Source organism: Dromiciops gliroides, chromosome 6 (genome assembly GCF_019393635.1).
Source record: "Dromiciops gliroides isolate mDroGli1 chromosome 6, mDroGli1.pri, whole genome shotgun sequence".
In the NCBI taxonomy this organism is placed as follows: domain Eukaryota; kingdom Metazoa; phylum Chordata; class Mammalia; order Microbiotheria; family Microbiotheriidae; genus Dromiciops; species Dromiciops gliroides.
Genome location: NC_057866.1, coordinates 190,210,354 through 190,229,038, shown reverse-complemented (window position 1 = coordinate 190,229,038; position 18,685 = coordinate 190,210,354). Strand labels below are relative to the sequence as shown.

The 18,685-nt window shown below is 38.0% G+C and overlaps 1 protein-coding gene and 1 pseudogene across 1 annotated transcript; one reads left to right on the top strand and one right to left on the bottom strand.

Moving 5' to 3' along the window:
- Positions 1–6,414: 6,414 nt before the first annotated feature.
- LOC122732179 lies at positions 6,415–9,210 on the bottom strand (annotated as a pseudogene).
- A 4,830-nt stretch (positions 9,211–14,040) lies between these two features.
- On the top strand, positions 14,041–18,394 carry LOC122732178 (probable E3 ubiquitin-protein ligase TRIML1). The gene is made up of 5 exons (XM_043972311.1): positions 14,041–14,457; positions 15,512–15,742; positions 16,563–16,585; positions 16,760–16,857; positions 17,847–18,394. The coding sequence occupies exons 1-5, from the start codon at positions 14,041–14,043 to the stop codon at positions 18,392–18,394; spliced, it is 1,317 nt and encodes a 438-aa protein (XP_043828246.1).
- The last annotated feature ends 291 nt before the right edge of the window (positions 18,395–18,685 follow it).

Here is an 18,685-nt window from a genome sequence, read left to right as displayed (position 1 = left end):
ACCTCAGACACCATCCTCCAAGAGATTGTGAGGGAAAATTGTCCTGATATTCTAGATGCAGAAGGTAAACTAAAAATTGAAAGAATCCACTGATCACCTCCTAAAAGAGGTCCCAAAAGGAAAACCTCCTGGAATATTATAGCCAAATTCCAGAACTCCCAGGTCAAGGAGAAAATACTACAAGCAGTTAGAAAAAAGGAATTCAAATACCGTGGAGCTCCAATAAGGATAAAGCAAGATTTAGCAGCTTCTAAACTAAAGGACCGAAGTGCATGGGATATGATATTCCAGAGGGCAAAGGAACTGGGACTACAGCCAAAAATCACATACCCAGCAAAACAACTGACTTGGAAAATAGATGCAGGAGAGATAAGTTATTTTATCAACAAACATTTATTTTATTTTTTCCAGTTACATGTAAGGGTAGTTTTCCACATTCATTTTCATAAGTTTTAGAGTTCCAAATTTTTCTCCCTCCCTCCCTCCCTTCTTCCCTTTCCTCCCCCTTCCACAAGTTATCAACCAGGATATATGTACAATACACAAGTGTTCTTTTTTTTATCAGTTCTTTCTATGGGTGTGCATAGTAAGTTTCCTCATTAGTTCCTTGGGATTGTCTTGGATCATTGCATTGCTGAGAGTAGTTAAGTCATTCACAATTGCTCATTGAACAATACTGCCGTCACTATGTACAATGTCCTAACAGCTCTGCTCACTTCACTATACATTGATGTTCATTAGTCTTTCCAGGTTTTTCTGGTATCATCCTATTTGTCATTTCCTAAAGCACAAGACCATTCCACCACAATCATATAGCACAGCTTCTTCCATCATTCCTCAATTAATGGACATTCCCTGGATTCTCAATTCTGAGCCTCCATAAAGAGTTGCTATAAATAGCTTTTGTACAATTTTCCCCCCTTTTCTCTTTTTCATGATTACTATTGTTAACTGTTTCCCTTCCATCCTATTCCCTTCCCCATGATATTTATTCTATTATCCATGTTCTTTCATCCTATCTCTCTTCAAAAGGGATTTGCTTCTGTCTGTCCCCTTCCCCACTCTGCCCTTCCTTTTTTTGCCCTTCTCTCTTTATCCCCTTCACCTCCTATTTTTCTGCAGGGTTAGAGAGATTACTCCATCCAATTGAGTGTGTACATTATTCCCTCCTTGAGCCAATTCTAATGAGATTGAGGTCTTTGAGCCAATTTTAATGAGTGTTAGGCTCATTTACTGCCCAGATTAAATAGATTACACCACCCAGTTGGGGGGGGGGGTGTTAATCCCTCCTTGAGGCAACTCTGATGAGTTTAAGATCTTTGAGCCTTTTCTGATGAGTGTAAAATTCATATACTGCCCTGCTCCCCTCCTATCTCTTCCCCCACTCCATAAGCCTTTCCTGTTTTTTTAATGTAGTATTTCACCTCTGCCCTTCCCCCTCCCCCAGTGCTTTCCCCTCACCCCTCAATTGAACCCTAAATATGTCATCATGAGGCAGCTAGGTGACACAGTGGACAAAGCATCACCCCTGGACCCAGGGGGATCCCAGGCAAAGCCCAGCTTCAGACAAAAGACAGTCACCCACTGTATGACCCCAGGCATGTCCCCCAACTCCAATTTCTTATAGTTCTCTAGGGTGTTGTATTTGAAAGTAAAATTTGCTATTCAGTTTAGGTCTTTTCATCACAAATATCAGAAAGTCCTCTTTTTCATTAAAGTCCCATTTGAATATCATATTCCATGCCCTCTGGTTCTTTAATGTAGAAACTGCTAGATCTTGTGCTATCCTGACTGGGGCTCCACAGTACTTGAATTCTTTCTTTTTGGCAGCTTGCAATATTTTATCCTTGACGTGAGAGCTCTGGAATTTGGCTATAATATTCCTTGGAGTTTTCCTTTTGGGATCTCTTTCTGGAGGTGATCAGTGGATGCTTTCAATTTCTATTTTAGCTTCTTCTTCTAGAATTTCAGGGCAATTTTCCCTGACAATTTCTTGGAAGATGATGTCTAAGCTCTTTCCTTGATCATAGTTTTCAGGTAGACCAATAATTTTCATATTATCTCTCCTGGACCTTTTTTCTAGGTCAGCAGTTTTTCCCAGAAGATATTTCACATTGCCCTCTATTTTTTATTCATTTAGATTTGCTTTATTGTGTCTAGCATTCTCATAAAGTCATAAAGTCACTGACTTCCATTTGTTCAATCCTAATTCTTGGGCATTTATTTTCCTCAGAGAGCTTTTCCATTTGGCTTTTCAAGCTGTTGGCTTTTTTCTCATGTCTTCCCTGCATCACCCTCATTTCTCTTTCCATTTTTTCATTTACCTCTTTAACTTTATCTTCAAAGTCCTTTTTAGTGCCTCTATGGCCTGAGACCAATTCATATTTTTCTTGGAAGCTTTAGGTATAGGAGCCCTGATGTTGACATCTTCCTCTGAGGGTGCACCTCGGTCTTCCTTGTTACAGAAGAACCTTTATACAGTTCTCACCTTTCTCTGTTTGATCATCTTGCCTTTCTTTTACTTGACTTTTAGCTCCTTAAAGTGGGGCACTGTTTCCAGGCTGCAGTATCCCAAGCTTAAGAAGTCCCACATGGTATGATTTTTTTTTTTTTTTTAGTGAGGCAATTGGGGTTAAGTGACTTGCCCAGGGTCACACAGCTAGTAAGTGTTAAGTGTCTGAGGCCGGATTTGAACTCAGGTACTCCTGACTCCAGGGCCGGTGCTCTATCCACTGTGCCACCTAGCTGCCCCCACATGGTATGATTTAAGGAGGATCAGGTTCTTCACTCACCTGACCTGTTCCTTGGTCCATACATGACCAAAGACCATCTTGCTAATCAATCAGCTTTGTGTGTTGTGGTCATTAGCTCTGACGAGCCTGTGCCCCTCCCCCACCTGGGCCATGGCTACTCAAGCCTACCTCCTGGGTCTCAGCAGGGGTAAAAATCCAAGTTCTACCTCAGCACCAGCATAGACCCTTGTGGTCTCCCCTCTGCCCAGGGCTCAGCCCTCTCACCAGACTGTGAGATTAGTTCCAGACGACACTGGCACTTCAGCTGATTCAGAGGCTCTGGGGTTCTCCTTCTCTGTTGAGGCCATTGTGGAGCTGGATCTGTGTCAGGGTGATTGTGGGGTTGATCTTGACTCCTGTATCAGCACAGCAGCTCCCTCCTTCTGACTTTCCAAGCCATTCTTGGTTAGAAGATGATTTTAGCACATTCTTTTACAAGTTTTACGGCTCCAGGTATTTTCCTATGGTGTTATTTGGATGTTTTTTGGAGTGATCATGCCATGAGTTCAAGAGCTCACTGCTTTTCCTCTGCCATCTTGGCTCCTCCCTGGAAGTCTCCAGGAGAGATAAGTTGAAAATAATTAGACTACCTGAAATCCATGATTAAATGAAGAGCCTAGATATCATCTTCCAAGAAATTGTTGACAATCTAAATGAAATGGATAAATATTTACAAAAATACAAACTGCCCAGGGTAACTAAAGAGGAAATAATATCTTTAAATAAGCCCATGTCAGAAAAAGAAATTGACATGCCATTAATGAACTTCCTAAGAAAAAATCTCTAGGGCTGGATGGGTTTAAAAATGAATTTGACCAAATATTTAAAGAACAATTAATTCCAATATTATTCAAATTACTTGAAACAATTAACAACTTTAGCAGATTAACAGGATATAAAATAAATCCACATAAATCATCAGCATTTCTATAAATGACCAACAAAGTCCAGCAGTAAGAGATAGAAAGAAAAATTTCATTTAAAGTAACTGTAGAAAATATAAAATACTTGGGAGTCTACTTGCTAAGACATACCCAGGAACTCTATGAGCACAACTACAAAACACTTTTCAGACAAATGAAATCATATCTAAATAATTGGAAAGATATAAATTGCTAATGGACAGGCCTATCTAATATAATAAAAATGACAAATCTACCTAAATTAATTTACTTATTCAGTGCCATACCACTCCGACTATAGAAAAAATATTTTATAGAGCTAGAAAAAAGGAAATAATGAAAAAATAATGCACAGGAAGGTGGGCTAACTGTACCAAATCTGAAGGCTTACTATAAAGCGGCACTCATCAAAACTATCTGTTACTAGCTAAGAAATAGAGTGGAGGATCAATGGAATAGGTTAGGCACAGTAGTAAATGACTTTAGTAATGTGCTGTTTGATAAACCCAAAGACTCCAGCTTCTGGGATAGGCACTCCGTATTTGACAACTGCTGAGAAAACTGGAAGATCATATGGAAGAAAACTAGGCATAGATCAAACATCTTACACCCAATTCTAAAATAAGGTCAAAATGGGTACATGATTTAGACATAAAAGGTGAAACCATAGGTAAATTAGGAGAGAACGGAATAGTTTACCTCTCAGAAATTTTTGAAAGGAGAACAGTTTATGACCAAACAAGACTTAGAGAATATTATGAAACGCAAAATGGATGATTTTGATTTCATTAAATTAAAAAGTTTTTTGTACAAACAGAAGCAATGTATCCGAAATTAGAAGGGAGACAAAAAACTAGGAAACAATTTTTACAACCAATTCTTCTGATAAAGGACTCATATACTGGGGACTAAATCAAACTTATAAGAATCCAAGTCATTCCCCAATTGAGAAATGGTCAAAGGACATGAACAGACAGTTTTCAGATGAAGAAATAAAAGCTATCTATTGCCATATGAAAAAATGCTTTAAATCACTATGATTAGAGATGCAAATTAAATCAACTCTGAATGTACCATTGACACTATCCGATTGGCTACTATGACAAAAAAAAGGAAAATAATAAATGTTGAAGAAGCTCTGGAAAAATTGGAACACTAATGCATTGTTGGTGGAGCTGTGAACTGATCCAACCATTCTGGAGAGCAGTTTGTAACTATGCTTAAAGGGCAATAAAGCTTTGCATACCCTTTGACCCAGCAATACCACTTTCGGGTCTTTTCCCCCAAAGAGATCATAAAAAAAGGGAAAAGGACCCCACATGTACAAAATATTTATAGTTCATCTTTTTTGTGGTGGCAAGGAATTGGAAATTGAGGGGTTGCCCATCAATTGGGGAATGGCTGAACAAGTTGTGGTATATGAATGTAATGGAATAGTATTCTGTTGTAAGAAACAATGAGCAGGCAGATTTCAGAGAAACCTGGAAGGACTTGCATGAACTGATGATGAGTGAGATGAGCAGAACCAGGAGAACATTATATACAGTATCAACCAACATTGTATGTTGATCAACTGTGATAGACTCTCTTCTTCAGGCAATACAATGGTCCCCAGACAGTTCCAAAGACTCATGATGGAAAATGCTCTCCAAATCCAGAAAAAAAAGAAACTGTTTAATCTGGATACGATGAGCCATACTATTTTTATTGTTTGTTGTTGTTGTTGTTGTTGTTGTTTTTGAGGTTTTTCCTTTTTGCTCTGATTCTTCTCTTTAAAAAAAATAAAAGTATTTTATTATTTTCCAGTTACATGTAGAAGTAGTTTTCAAACATTTTTATATAAGATTTCCAATTTAAAATTTTTCTCCCTCCATCCCCTTTCTCCCCTCCCTTCTCCCCTTCCCAGACAGCAGGCAATCTGATATAGGTTATACATACACAATAATATTAAACAAATTTCTGCATTTGTCATGTTACACGAGAAGAATCAGAGAACAAAAGAAAAACCTCAAATCAGAAAACCAACAGCACCAAAAACAAAAGAAATTTTATGGTCCAATCATCATCCATATTCCACAGTTCCTTTTTTTGGTGCTGTTGTTTTTCTTTTTTGAGTTTTTTTTCCCTTTTTGCTCCTATTCTTCTCTTATAACTTGACTAATGCAGAAATATGTTTAATATTATTGTACATATATATATATATATCCTATAGCAGATTACTTGCTGTCTTGGGGAGGGGGGAGGAAGGGGGGGAGGGAAAATATTTGAAACTAGAAATCTTATTAAGACAAATATTGAAAACTATCTCTACAAGTAACTGGAAAATAATAAGATACTTTTATAATTTAATAAAACAGTATTTATGTTGTCTGAGATATAGTAATATCATAAGACAAATTTAAAGTAATATTTCTACCACACACCTGCTTTATTAGCTGTTACTGCCTTTAGATTTCATATAAATTAGTTTAAAAACATGGGCAGGTAGGCAGATATAGGACGAAGCATTTTTTCTTTCAACTTTAGCAGCTTTTAATTTTTAAGAAATTGAACCTATATCCCGTAATATGTTAGATTTTTCATATATATACATACATACATATATATATACTTTTTAAGAATGATAAAAAAATAAACATAAAACACTACTTGATGGCTAAACGTTGACTCCTTCCATTCTGTATAAGTTAGAGCAATGCAGCAGGTATGTGACAAAAATATTATACACTAGACATGGTCCAAAGTAGTTTTGTTTTTTTAAGGGGTTCAAATTTCATTGCAGAACTATCTCCATTCATCATCATCTTGGCATCTTTCTCATACCAAGGAGGCATGAAAGCCAGAGCATAGGGGAAAAACTTATGGCAATTTGCTCAATAAGTTTCAGCAACTTCTTTACAGTCTCAAAGGCTCCCATCACGCAAGGCTCCCAAGGCCTCCATGCATGTCTGGAGGTTCCTGTTAGTTAAAAATTCATCAAGTGTTGTTGCCAACTCTACTGCTTGCTGCTGACTAGAGAGAGGGATCCGAGTAATATACATTTTGGCAGCTGATAACCTGTGTGGCAATGAATCAAAGTTCTTCTTCAGGAACATTTCATTAAAGTTCTTTGGTTTGGTTGCACCAAAAGCTAGTTCATCTATTGTTTGCATCCTGTCCTCACTGCCTCAGGCAGGTCTTTGCTTTCAGACCCCAGCACTGAAGAGGTAAATCATACACTCATGAAGCCAAGGAGGATTGGGAATCAATAGCAAATGCCTTCTTTACTGACTGAAGCATCAAAGAAAATCTTTCTTTCCTAAAGTAAATCTCAAAGGCAAAAAGATGGGTCTCTGTCTTGTTCTTTACTAAGTTCTTCAATGATGTTAAATTTAATAGCTTCTTCCAATAGAGTTTCAACCTTGGCCAGTTTCTACAGGATAAGTTCCTTTTGTACCTCCAATCTCCTCCTCCTCCTCCTCCTCCCTCCTCCTCTCTCCTCCTCCTCCTTCTGATTTCTCTGTTGCTTCTCTTTCTCTACATTCTTTTTTCTCTCCTTCAAGTTGAGCTTTCTTTTGAGCTCTTCTTTGTTTGGTATGTCATTTCTTTAGCTCTTTGTCTGACATGTTGGCTGTATCAGCTTCATGTGCTTTATCCTCATCTGTTAGTGGGTTATCATGAAATTTCAAATAGATCTCTACAGCAATCCTCATAGCCTTGAAGTAAAATGTATGCTGTCAAAGTACATTTTCTAGTTTCAACAGGTCCAAAAAGACCTAAGTGTAATCTTCCTCATATAGTATGTATGAAAATCGAACTGGTCATCAGTGATTTCTATAAAATGCTAACATAATACAATGTTTCTCTCAATTTCATGATATTCTTAAAGTACTTCACGAAATATATTCATTGCCTTATAAATCCTGTCTGGAACCACATGCACTGCATTTCATTCCAATTTTCCACTGCAGATGTCCCTTCCATTGTAAACTTAGAGCCCATTTCCTAACCTTCTTTAATGAGGTTGGCTTTCAACATGTACTTGGAATATTTGGAATTGATAAACCTGTCTTCTGTGTCCAGGACCTGAGCCTCATCCATCCACCTAGCAGCTTCTTTAATATTACCAGCATGCTTATGGATTTTAGCTTTCACAAGAAAGAGTTCTATCAATGTAGGTGTACTTTCCATAGCATCATTTATATAACCCAAAGCAATAGATGTCTGCCCAATTTGGTAATAATGCTGTGCCAAATAGCACACTGGACCCAAAGTAATGTTGTAGGAGGCTCTTCCTTGCCCTCATCACTGGGGTTAGATAACCGACAGATTTTTAGAGGGCTTTTATAGCCTATTCCTAATTTTTCTATTATTGCCACCTTGTCTTTAACTTTGTATAATGATCTCAAAATATTAAAAACTGGTGATTGACCTTGACTGAAATTCATCCTTGGGAAGTTATCCAAACATTCCTTAAACTTCTCAACAGATAAAAAAATTGAGTGGCAGCCTTCTTGGTACTAATCTCCTAGGACACTTGTGTCCAGGCTTCCTCATAAATTTTTAACCACTGTAGCATATTGATTGCCTTGAATGACTTTTTCAGGCCTTTGTAGTATACCCAGTTTCTGGGATTCCTCTCTAGTAAACATCTATATACATCAGTAGCTTCATCCAATTGGTACAGTTGTAACAGAAGTTCCCCTTTGGTTTCTTCAACAGCAAGTTTATCACATATCTGCTTTTCATAGGTGCCAAGGTGTTCCAAGGCTTCTCTAGAGAGCCCTCCTTTCCTCAGGACTTTATTTTGATACACAGGAGCTCACTATATTCATAATCCACTTTATCAGGAGATGTCTGCTGTGTTTTCCTAAACTCTTCTAAAATTATTGTTGCCATTTCATAATCTTCTAATGAATGGTATGCAATAGCATAGCCAACCCATGAGACATTTTGTGCTGGTCGAGGCACAAATAACAGATACCTCCTTTTCCCATAACCTACAAGATCCCTCATCTGAATCTGTAATAAAGAGAGGGTTCTTAAGATCTGAAGATTGTCTTTATCCCACTTTAGCGCATTTCTGTAACACTTGATAGCGTCCTCATACTTCTTGTCTGACCTTTGCAGAAAACCATAAACATGCCAACACAAAGGGCTTTTCAAATCATTTCTTAAGCCTTTATGAATCAGTTCATATGCCTCTTCTTTCTTTCCCAAGCAGTTCAACTTTAGTCCCTTCATGGCCAGAGAGTTTCTCCATGCTCTGCAGATTTGGGGTTTGAGAGGATTTGTTTAGAAAAGTTCAATCCATTTCTGTATTGTTTGTGTTCATAGCCTCTCTGGATCCCCTGGAAGAGAATTTTCTCCTTGGGGTGGAGGCTCATGGCCAGCAGCGTACTGGCTCCTCCCGTGGCTGCTGCCGGCCAGGGTTCGGTCAGGTCTCTCTGGGATGCTGCAGGTATGTGGGTGTGTGTGCGTGTCCGCTGCTGTCCCCTTGCAGCCTCCACAGCACCCAGTGCCCACCACCACCACATTTGAGCTGTGGTGCCCGCCTGCCTGCTGACCTGGCTCCCCCTCCTCCACTGCTTTATTCTTGCTTCATTTCCCTCCAGGATGTGCTTCACTATGACTCAGCCAGCTTCTCACCCCAGAAATTCCCTCAGTATCTGGTGTCTCCTCATCTTTTTTATGCCTCTCTTGAATTTAGATTGAATTTTATGTTTAGTTCTTGGATTGTCATTAGGAAAAATTTTAAAGGGTCCCTCTTTCTTTGAGTGCCCGTGTTTTCCCCTGAAAAGAACATGCTTAATTTTGCTGAGTAGTACATTTTGGTTATAATCCAAGGTGTTGTTGAAAATTAAAATACAGTTTTCATACCGATCCTTTTACAAGATAATAAAAGAGACATCAATAATATCTCCTACAATTTGTTCACCCAGATCAGAGAAGGCTATTTCTGCCTCTCTTATCAGAAGTAGGTACCTCACAGAAACCAGATCAGAGAATGGATAGGAAAAACATAATAACAATCAATTTATTTTGTCCCAAGAAGAAACCATGATCATGTAGAGACCCTTCCCAAAAGGGCTCAGAGACTCCCTCTATCTGAGGTATGTATATAAGGTTTTTGTGTCCACTGTTTGTTTATAGGGAAGTGTCATTTTCGATAGTATGATAGAAAAATCAACCCAGAAGAAAAAGCAGTTTAACAATTTCAGTTATAACAAGAATGGAGGAAATACAGAAGCATCATGATAAGATTACAGGATTCCAAAAAAGGGTTTGGCAAGGTTGAAGACACAGAGATGTCCCCATAAGATAGGGAATTACTATCCTGATGGAAAAGAAGTTACCAGGTAGGATCTTTTTATCTGCTAGCTATCTGTGTTCTCAGTTTGGAGTTCAGCTGAAGGACATTTTGCTCCTTTTAATCCAGGGTTTCCTAAAAAAATACTTTTGGATAATAAGGCACCTCCATCAAATCCAGGTGATCCATATATTCATATCAACAATGTAATCCATCATCTTGGTTCTGCCTCACCATAATTCATTATTTATAAGGTGTTATAGACTATTCACCTCTGTGGTATACCTTTTCATTCCCCTTTGTGACATTCTCATTTTCAAGGCCACATGCATATTTCCAAGCCATATCCTTGCTGATGGTAAGTATGGTGTAGAATTCCAGCCTAAAGTCTAAGCTTTTGATAAAGTATAACACTCATTACTACTAAAAACAACACTTCAAAGTATAGGTATAAATGGATTTTTCCTCAAATAAATAAAATTAATTTATCTGTTTCTCTTTGTCTCTCTGTCTCACTCCACCCTGTTCTCTCTGTCTCTGTCTGTCTTTCTGTCTCTTTCTGTGAGTGTATATATGTATATGTATATAAACACATGTATACAGATATACAGATGTACATATATTTCTTTTTGTATATGCACACATATAAACTTATATCCATTTTGATATGTGTACATACATTAGTGTATATAAATACACATTTTTGTCTAATGGTTCCCATCTACAGGTTAAGGGCAGGAAAGAAAAAAACATTTTTAAAAGACATTTACATGATAACTTTATTATACCTTTAAGAGGGATACCAAGTTGTACATAATAGATTTTCAGTTTCATGAGCAATGATTTTTAAAATTCTACTATATTATGGAACATTATTTTTATATATTGAAAATAAAATAGAAATACAGTTTATGATGAAAGAAGTTTTCCTCAAATTATGTTATCTCCCTGATGATTCATCTTGTTCTGCTATTTTCAAACCCTAGAATACTGCAGCATTATTTGATATGATTCATAAACACTGGAATTTTTTCAGCACAATCATCTATATAGAAAATCCAATTGAACAAAAAGTTAATATTTTGTTAAATGTATGTATGTATGTATGTTTGTATGTATCATTCTTTCCTTCCATTTCCATCTTCCACCCAGTGGTGTAAATGTGTCACCTGTGTCCCACCTCTCATTTTTCTCATCTTCCTTCTATGTTCTTCTATTTCTTCCCCTCCCCTTTCTCCCTTCTTTATACACTTTTAAATTTATTCTTTCCATTCTTTAGTTATTTCATCTTCTTTGTTCCCTTCTTCACTTTCCTATGATTTTACCCCTTTTGTTCAGTCTCTCCCAAAGGTTCTTGATCAAAGTCAAATATCCATAAAACTGAATACTCACCTCTATGCCAAAAAGAAAAAAAAAATGACAGCAATTTTTTCAATTAGTAATGGCTAGTACTGGTGTTTCTAGGCTTTATTTTTGAAACATGAAGGCAGCTAGGCAATGAATGGTAAGCTGAAGGCTTTGTTCTTCCAAGTACTCACACTAGAATAGGATGACTGCAAGTGTGAACACACATTCTTGTAGGTCAATAAGCCATTTCTAAACCATCCAGAAGCACTTTACTGAAGAGGCCTGAATCTCATGAACAATCAAACAAAAAAGAGATAAAGGAATAAATAAGGGAATGAATGAATGAATGATTGAACCAATAAATAAATGTTTGATTGAAGAATAAACAACTATCCAATCAAATAGTTAATGAATACATAGATATAGAGACAGACAAATGAAGGGAAAAAGTGTAATAAACTAGTGACCAAACAAATGCACAGAGGAATGATGAGACAGAAATGTGTCAGATAAATATACAGACATTCAAATAAATAAACAAAAACAAATCACTCAATTAACAAAAAAAATAGAAACAAATTAATGGGAAAGCCATTTGTTGATAAAGCACTGAGAACTCAATGATGATAAGTGAAAGCAGTGGTTGCTGTTCTGAATCACAGCTCCAGATCCCCTCAGCCTGGGCCAGGGCAGAACAGAGATTTGTTAAAAACAAAATGCTTCTAAGACAGCCTACCTCCAGGTTTGTGCATCCAACTCTTTCTAATCATTTTCTCAATCGTTCTCTGAGTGTTTCGACTCCAATGACCTAACCCAGATGTCTGGGTTTTGTTTTCCCTCCTGAATTCAGGTCCTGGTTCTTTATCCAATGTGCCACCTAGCTGCCACCCTTGTACTCTCCCTTTTAAGAAATAGCAGGTAACTGGGGGCAGGCTAGGTGATGCAGTGGATAGAGCACCAATCCTGGTGTCAGGAGAACCTTGAGTTCAAATCTGGCCCTCAGACACTTAACACTTACTAGCTGTATGATTCTGGGCAAGTCACTTAACCTCAATTGCCTCACCAAAAAGAGAAGAAGAAGAAAGAAGAAGAAGAAGAAGAAGAAGAAGAAGAAGAAGAAGAAGAAGAAGAAGAAGAAGAGAAGAAGAAGAAGAAGAAGAAGAAGAAGAAAGAAAGAAAGAAAGAGAGAAAGAAAGAAAGGAAAATTGGTACCTTCACTATGTCTCCAAGATTAATGGGATCTATTATACTCAGTACACAATGGTTTAATGAATTGAGGGGCAAGAGATCTCTGGCCTGAAGGGTCAATGTGTGAACACCATTGCCTAATTGTAGCACCAGAGGGGATACAAAGGTGAGAACTCAAGCCTTATACTAGAGATAGGACAGCACCATAAAAACACAGGATCCTCCAATTTCATGGGCAGTATAAAGGAAAGACTAAACAAAGGACGATATATAAACTGCAGTCCTTAAAAACTTTTGATGACAGAGCTCAAGAGAAATAACTAGTATTATCTATCCTGAGAGGAATATCTAAGAAGGAAGGAATCAGAGGTAAGCTTTGCTTGGAATTGGGGGACAATACAACCTTGGATCTGAAAGTCTCTAGGTTTGAAAATCATTGTGAATTGTAACTCTTTACTATGCAAAAGAACAGAGACTAAGAACTCAGCCCTGTAGCAGAGGACTGGAAATACAGTGAAAACCCAAGAGTTCTCACCTTTTGTGGGTGGAGTAAGGGGAGGACCTAACCAAAAGAAGACATAAAAAGACCCCAACAAGGCCCTGCTACAAATTTTGTTGCCAGACCTACAGGAAAAGAGAGAGCATTATCTTCCTGAGAGGAATATTAGAGAACGATAGAATCAGAGGTAAGTTTCTCTTGGAAAAAAAAAATTCTCCATGTCATATTTTGGAAAAGGCCTTCTCTGACCAGTAAAGAAATGATAAGCTAAGAGAGGGCACAAAAAAGAGAGAACAAGGAAAGAAATATCTGAGTTATGGTTTGCATTGAGGGGGAAAGTTAGAGTACAGAAACAAGTACATAGAATTTTGCTTACCATGTTGCCTTATTAGATAATCAGAAATGAGATTATTCTGAGCTATTGAAATAAGATCATGTATTCCTAAACTACTCAATAAAGTAATGTTTGGCCAAAGCAGAGATTTTCTGTAATACTAAAGAAGAAGTAAAGATGTTTTCTTCAGAAGATGATGACCCTGATGTGTAGCTTAAGAGGAAGAGAAGGTGAGGGTAAAAAATATTCTAAGTGAACCCCCATTACCTAGGTTCTTTGAAGTAAAGAACTCACACTCATCACTGTGGCGGCAGGGAGGGGGTGTGCATCATCTACCATTGGGACACTAGCCTTATACAAGAAATCAGCTCTTTAGCCCCTTCAACATGACTAGGGATGAGACCTAATTGTAACACAGTCTTAGTGTTCTCTGCCTTAGCCCACAATCTCTGAGACCCAGAATTCTTAGGTTCCCTGGTTCTATTTGATGGCAGGCCCTGATACTTAGGATCCCGGGATAGATTTGCTGAGCATGTGTCATTGATTGTGGAGCACCATTATTTCGAGCTTACTATTGAATTGGCCTCCTTGCAACACAAATTGTACAAAACTTTTGAGATGATGTGGATAGCAAAGGCGAATATTAAGCCTCTATTTATCACTTACTCTTTCTCCATAGGTCTAGGAACATGGATGTCAGAGGGTTAATTGAAAGCCTAAAGGAGGATCTCACTTGCTCTATATGTCTGGGCTACTTCACTGACCCAGTGACTGTTAAATGTGGCCACACCTTTTGCACACAATGTCTTCTCCAGTGCAGGAAGGGAGGTGATGACACATTTACCTGCCCAGAGTGCAGAGGACTCATAAATTACAGAAATTTCACACCCAACAAGAGCCTGCAGAATCTGTCCAACACTGGCAAAATGCTCAGGCCTCATTTACTGCAGAGCATGGTGCACCTGACCACCTGTGATCAACATGGGGAACAAGAGAAGCTCTTCTGTGAGGAAGACCAGATATCCCTCTGTGAGTCTTGTTCATTAGCCCCAGAGCACAAACATCATCATGTTCTTCCCATGGACAAGGCTGCTGAAAATTGCAAGGTAGGAGTGTCTGCTCACTAGATAGCCATGCCAAAGGAGAAATTCTGTCTGCTCATTCAACTCTTTGTGACCACTTGGGGACACTGCCATATTAGGCACACAGGTTGATCTCCATAGCCCAGAGAAAATCCAAAGGCTTCACTACTATCTATGGATGCAAATCCAAATTCACACTCTGTTTATTGTCACTTGGCCTTCCAAATTCTTCTGTTTCATTTTCTTTATCTATAAAATTCTGAAAAGTATAATAATGTCAATCTCAGAGTTATTGTCAGCATCCAAGGCACAACAGACATCAGATTTTGGATGGACTTAAAATGCTGTATAAGTGTGAAGTATTAGTAGCTAATAAATATCAGATATCCAAATCTCTTTGTTCTAAAAATAGTTTTGAAAAGACTCTGCTTTTCTTGAAGGAGAAGCTCCAGGAGACACAGAATATCTTGCAGAGAAAAGAAGAGAAAAATTAAATTGCATTGAACAAAGTGAAAAGGAGAGAAGATATTTGTAAGGTCAGTGTTTATCTGTTTTCCTGTGCAAAAGCTATGAGGTACCCTTGTCGCTTTGAGGCCCTTATCAGAAGGAATAAGGAAATGGCAGGCAAATCATGTTTTTGCAAAGAATCAGATTCATATTCATGATCAAGGGATGAAATATATTTTTGCAATGACCAAGTAAAACAATTTAATATCTAATACCTGAAGAAGAACTTTGTTTCCTGTAAACTGCCCAAATATATTGTTGAAGTCACAGGTTCCAGCAGCCTTTGGGTATTTGTGGTGAGAAAATTATCTCTGGGACCGGATTTTTGAGAACCTTTCCTTATATAAACTATTTCTCTCTATTATTTCCATCATTCCCTACTCCTTAAGAAAAAGATCTTCAAGAAATAGTTCACCTCAAAACTGCTAAAATGAGAGAGATGGGCCTAGCAGTCATAACTAAGTTTATGAATCCTCTTAGAAAACTACTAATATTTAATAGAGAGCACAAATGTTTGCCACGTCTTCTGGACTTTTCATTTCTTTCTCTATCCTGCTTTCTTTTGCTACAGGAGGATGTGAAAGTTTTTAAACAATCCATTATTTGTGAATATGAGAAAATATGCCAGTTCTTACAGAATGAAGAAATTCAACACCTGCTAAAATTGGAGGAGGAATTCAAAAACAACATGGCAAAACTTAAGACAAACCAGGCCAAACTATCACAACAGCTCCAAAATGTAAAAAGAATGATATTGGAAGTAGAGGAAAGTTTGGACAAGGCACCATCACAAATGCTCGAGGTGAGTGCATAAAATATGCAGGTACAGTTGCTTTAGAAATGAGGAATAGAAGGTCCATGCACATGTCCGATGTGGTCATTTCCCTGCCGTGGGAATTTTCTCAAAGGAGGCTTATTGACCACTTTTGTGAAGTTCTTCAAACATCACTCTTCTACAATTGATATGTTAACCGAAGTGACCTCTAACATATTTTCTAATGCTCAGGTTCTGTTTTTAACCCTCCACCCCCAAATAGTCAGCACAGCATTATCTTTCCGGTGCTGGATAATGCTTGGCAAGTTAATGCCTCATTGCCGAAAGTATCCTGGAACTAAATCTCAGTTTGAGCTTCTGGACCCTATTTAAATTTCAATTTTGTGAAGATGAGACCATGTTTCTTCAGTATCAGAACCCACAATTCATATTCATATCAAACAAAGAAGGATGGTTACCAGCTCCCAGACTCCCAAACCTTTTCCATCTTCCTCCTTGGCTCTTCTCTCATTCAGAGAAGGTAAAAAGTTGACTATCAAATGTGTTTTTTGTTTAAGGGAGGGAGAGAGAAGAGTAGTATAGAATGGAAATGTTCTCACAATGAAGTCATTTCTCCATCTTCAGGAGACAGACAGAGGCACGAGGCCAATCAAAAAAGCAACCAAAGGCTAGTTCTAAACAATTCTTCAGAGACTCAAATTAACTACATATGGTAATGTCCCTGGAAAAGAGTACTAAGAGAGTGATACACCTATGGGGAAGTGTGTCTGGGTTCTATGAAAAAGACAATGGTATAAAAATATACTAAAGTGCAGAACACTAAATCTCTTAATTTTCTCCAATTCAGGTTATGAAAATTCCATTGGAAAGGTAAATTTCCATTCTCTGTTCAACTAAATTAGAAATGTAGATTCAGTGGGGGAATGTGATTTTTGAAGGGGCAAATTGGGATCTACTCTGCTGCTACACGATGAAGTATCTGATCCAGACAGGGCTCTGGAGCTCTGAGTAAAACAAATAAAACCAAGTGTTTTCTGTTTGTAGGAAGGAGGAGCAGCTACTTCAAGAAGTGGATCTTGATTCCTCTACCTGGAGCTCCTTCCCCATCACTGGGTTGAGAAAAATGCTCATGACCTTCCAGAGTAAGTTACCTGTGTCACTCTCAATTGACATTTGGGAAATTCCTAGAACTTCCTATGTTCTTTGTAATGAATTTGCTCAGTGTTCTAGCATGCACAAATATCATCTTCTGTTATCCCATAGGAGTCATCTCCATTTATCCTGTTCATTATCTTCCCACTGGATCCAGATGGCTCCTGAGGAGAGAAAGGCTGATGACTTTGAACTGCCCTCCCTCACTTAAATCAAATTCACTTGCAAGTCATGAGATCTTCTTCTTGACATTATGGTTTTCTTTGAGAATTAAGGACAACCAATAGCTATCCCATGTAGATTATTTCAACCTTCACACGATTTATTCAGTCATTTCAGTTGTATCTGTCTCTTTGTGACCCAATTTAGTGCTTTCTGGACAAATTTAATGAACTGGTTTTCCATTTTTTTCCTCCAGCTCATTTTACAGATGCAGAAACTGTGGAAAACAGCATGAAGTGACTTCCCTAGAATCACTCCCTTAGTAAATGTCTGAGACCAAATTTGTGCTCAGGTCTTGCTGACTCCAGGCCTGATGTTCTAGCACTATGTCACCCAGTACTCTATCCACTGTGGTACTGAGCTACTCTCACATGGCTACTAAGGTGCTTTCTGGTTTTCCAGTTTGGTATCTCAACAGGCCTGAATGATCCTATTAATTTCATTCATGGACTCAGCTATTTTCCTAAATAGCTGGACCATTTCACAGCTATTCAAGCAGTAAATTCATGTGCCTAGAATATCCCTTTATTTTACATACAATGAGACTATGCCCATGGAATGACAAGTTGATTTTCCAAGTACAGGTGTCAGGGGAAGGATGATCTCTGCAAGAGTTCTTATATAATCACATATGGATTGTGACTAGAATCTCATAGTGTGAGATTGTCCATGATTAGAGAATTTTTCTTCATTTTTACTTTTAACCCCCAGGGTCTGCAACCCAAGGCTAATTATCCATTTTTCCCCTTTTCCCCAGGAGATATAACTCTGTATCCTGAAACAGCCCATCCTCATCTCATCTTGTCTGAAGATTTGAAGCATATTAAGTGTGGAAGTATCCCACAGTACCCTCCTGACAATGAAGAAAGATCTGCACTTGCTTTCAGTGTATTGGGTACCCAGACCTTTACCTCAGGCAAACACTATTGGGAAGTGGAGGTGGGCGATAATACAGACTGGCTAGTAGGTGTCTGTAAAGATTCAGTCAGCCAAAATGAGAAACGCTCCATACTACCTGATGATGTAACTGCACTAGGAGGCTACAGATCTATAAATGATTTCTTCATCTGGAAATTACAAAATGGCTTTTTCATAAGTGAGTCAATAGATAAGATGGGCATTTTTCTTGATTATGAAAAGGGACATATAGCATTTTACAATGTCATAGAAGAAACCCTTCTCCACAGTGCCACAGACATCATCTTTCAAGGGACTCTTCGGCCTTACTTTGCTCTTTCCCTACATAATGAAGAAGGAACTCCTGCATCACTCAGTTTATCTCCAAGAATAACAAGTGACCAGTAACTGGAAATGACCCTAAAAAAGACTTTCTGTTCATTTGAACTCTTGTTGAAATGGTCAATAAAGTTATAGCATGATTATCAAAAGCAATGACAATAAAGTTAATCTTCTTTGTACTTGGTATCAATACTAGTGTGCTCTAGATTATACATGGCACTCAGGCAAAACATATTTGCATTTCAATCATGTTGCAAAAGCAGACATAAATCAAAAAAGAAAAATTTTTAAAAACCTATGCACCAGTCCACTTTCAGAGTCTTTTGCATCTTTCTCTTGAAATGGTAACATTTTTTT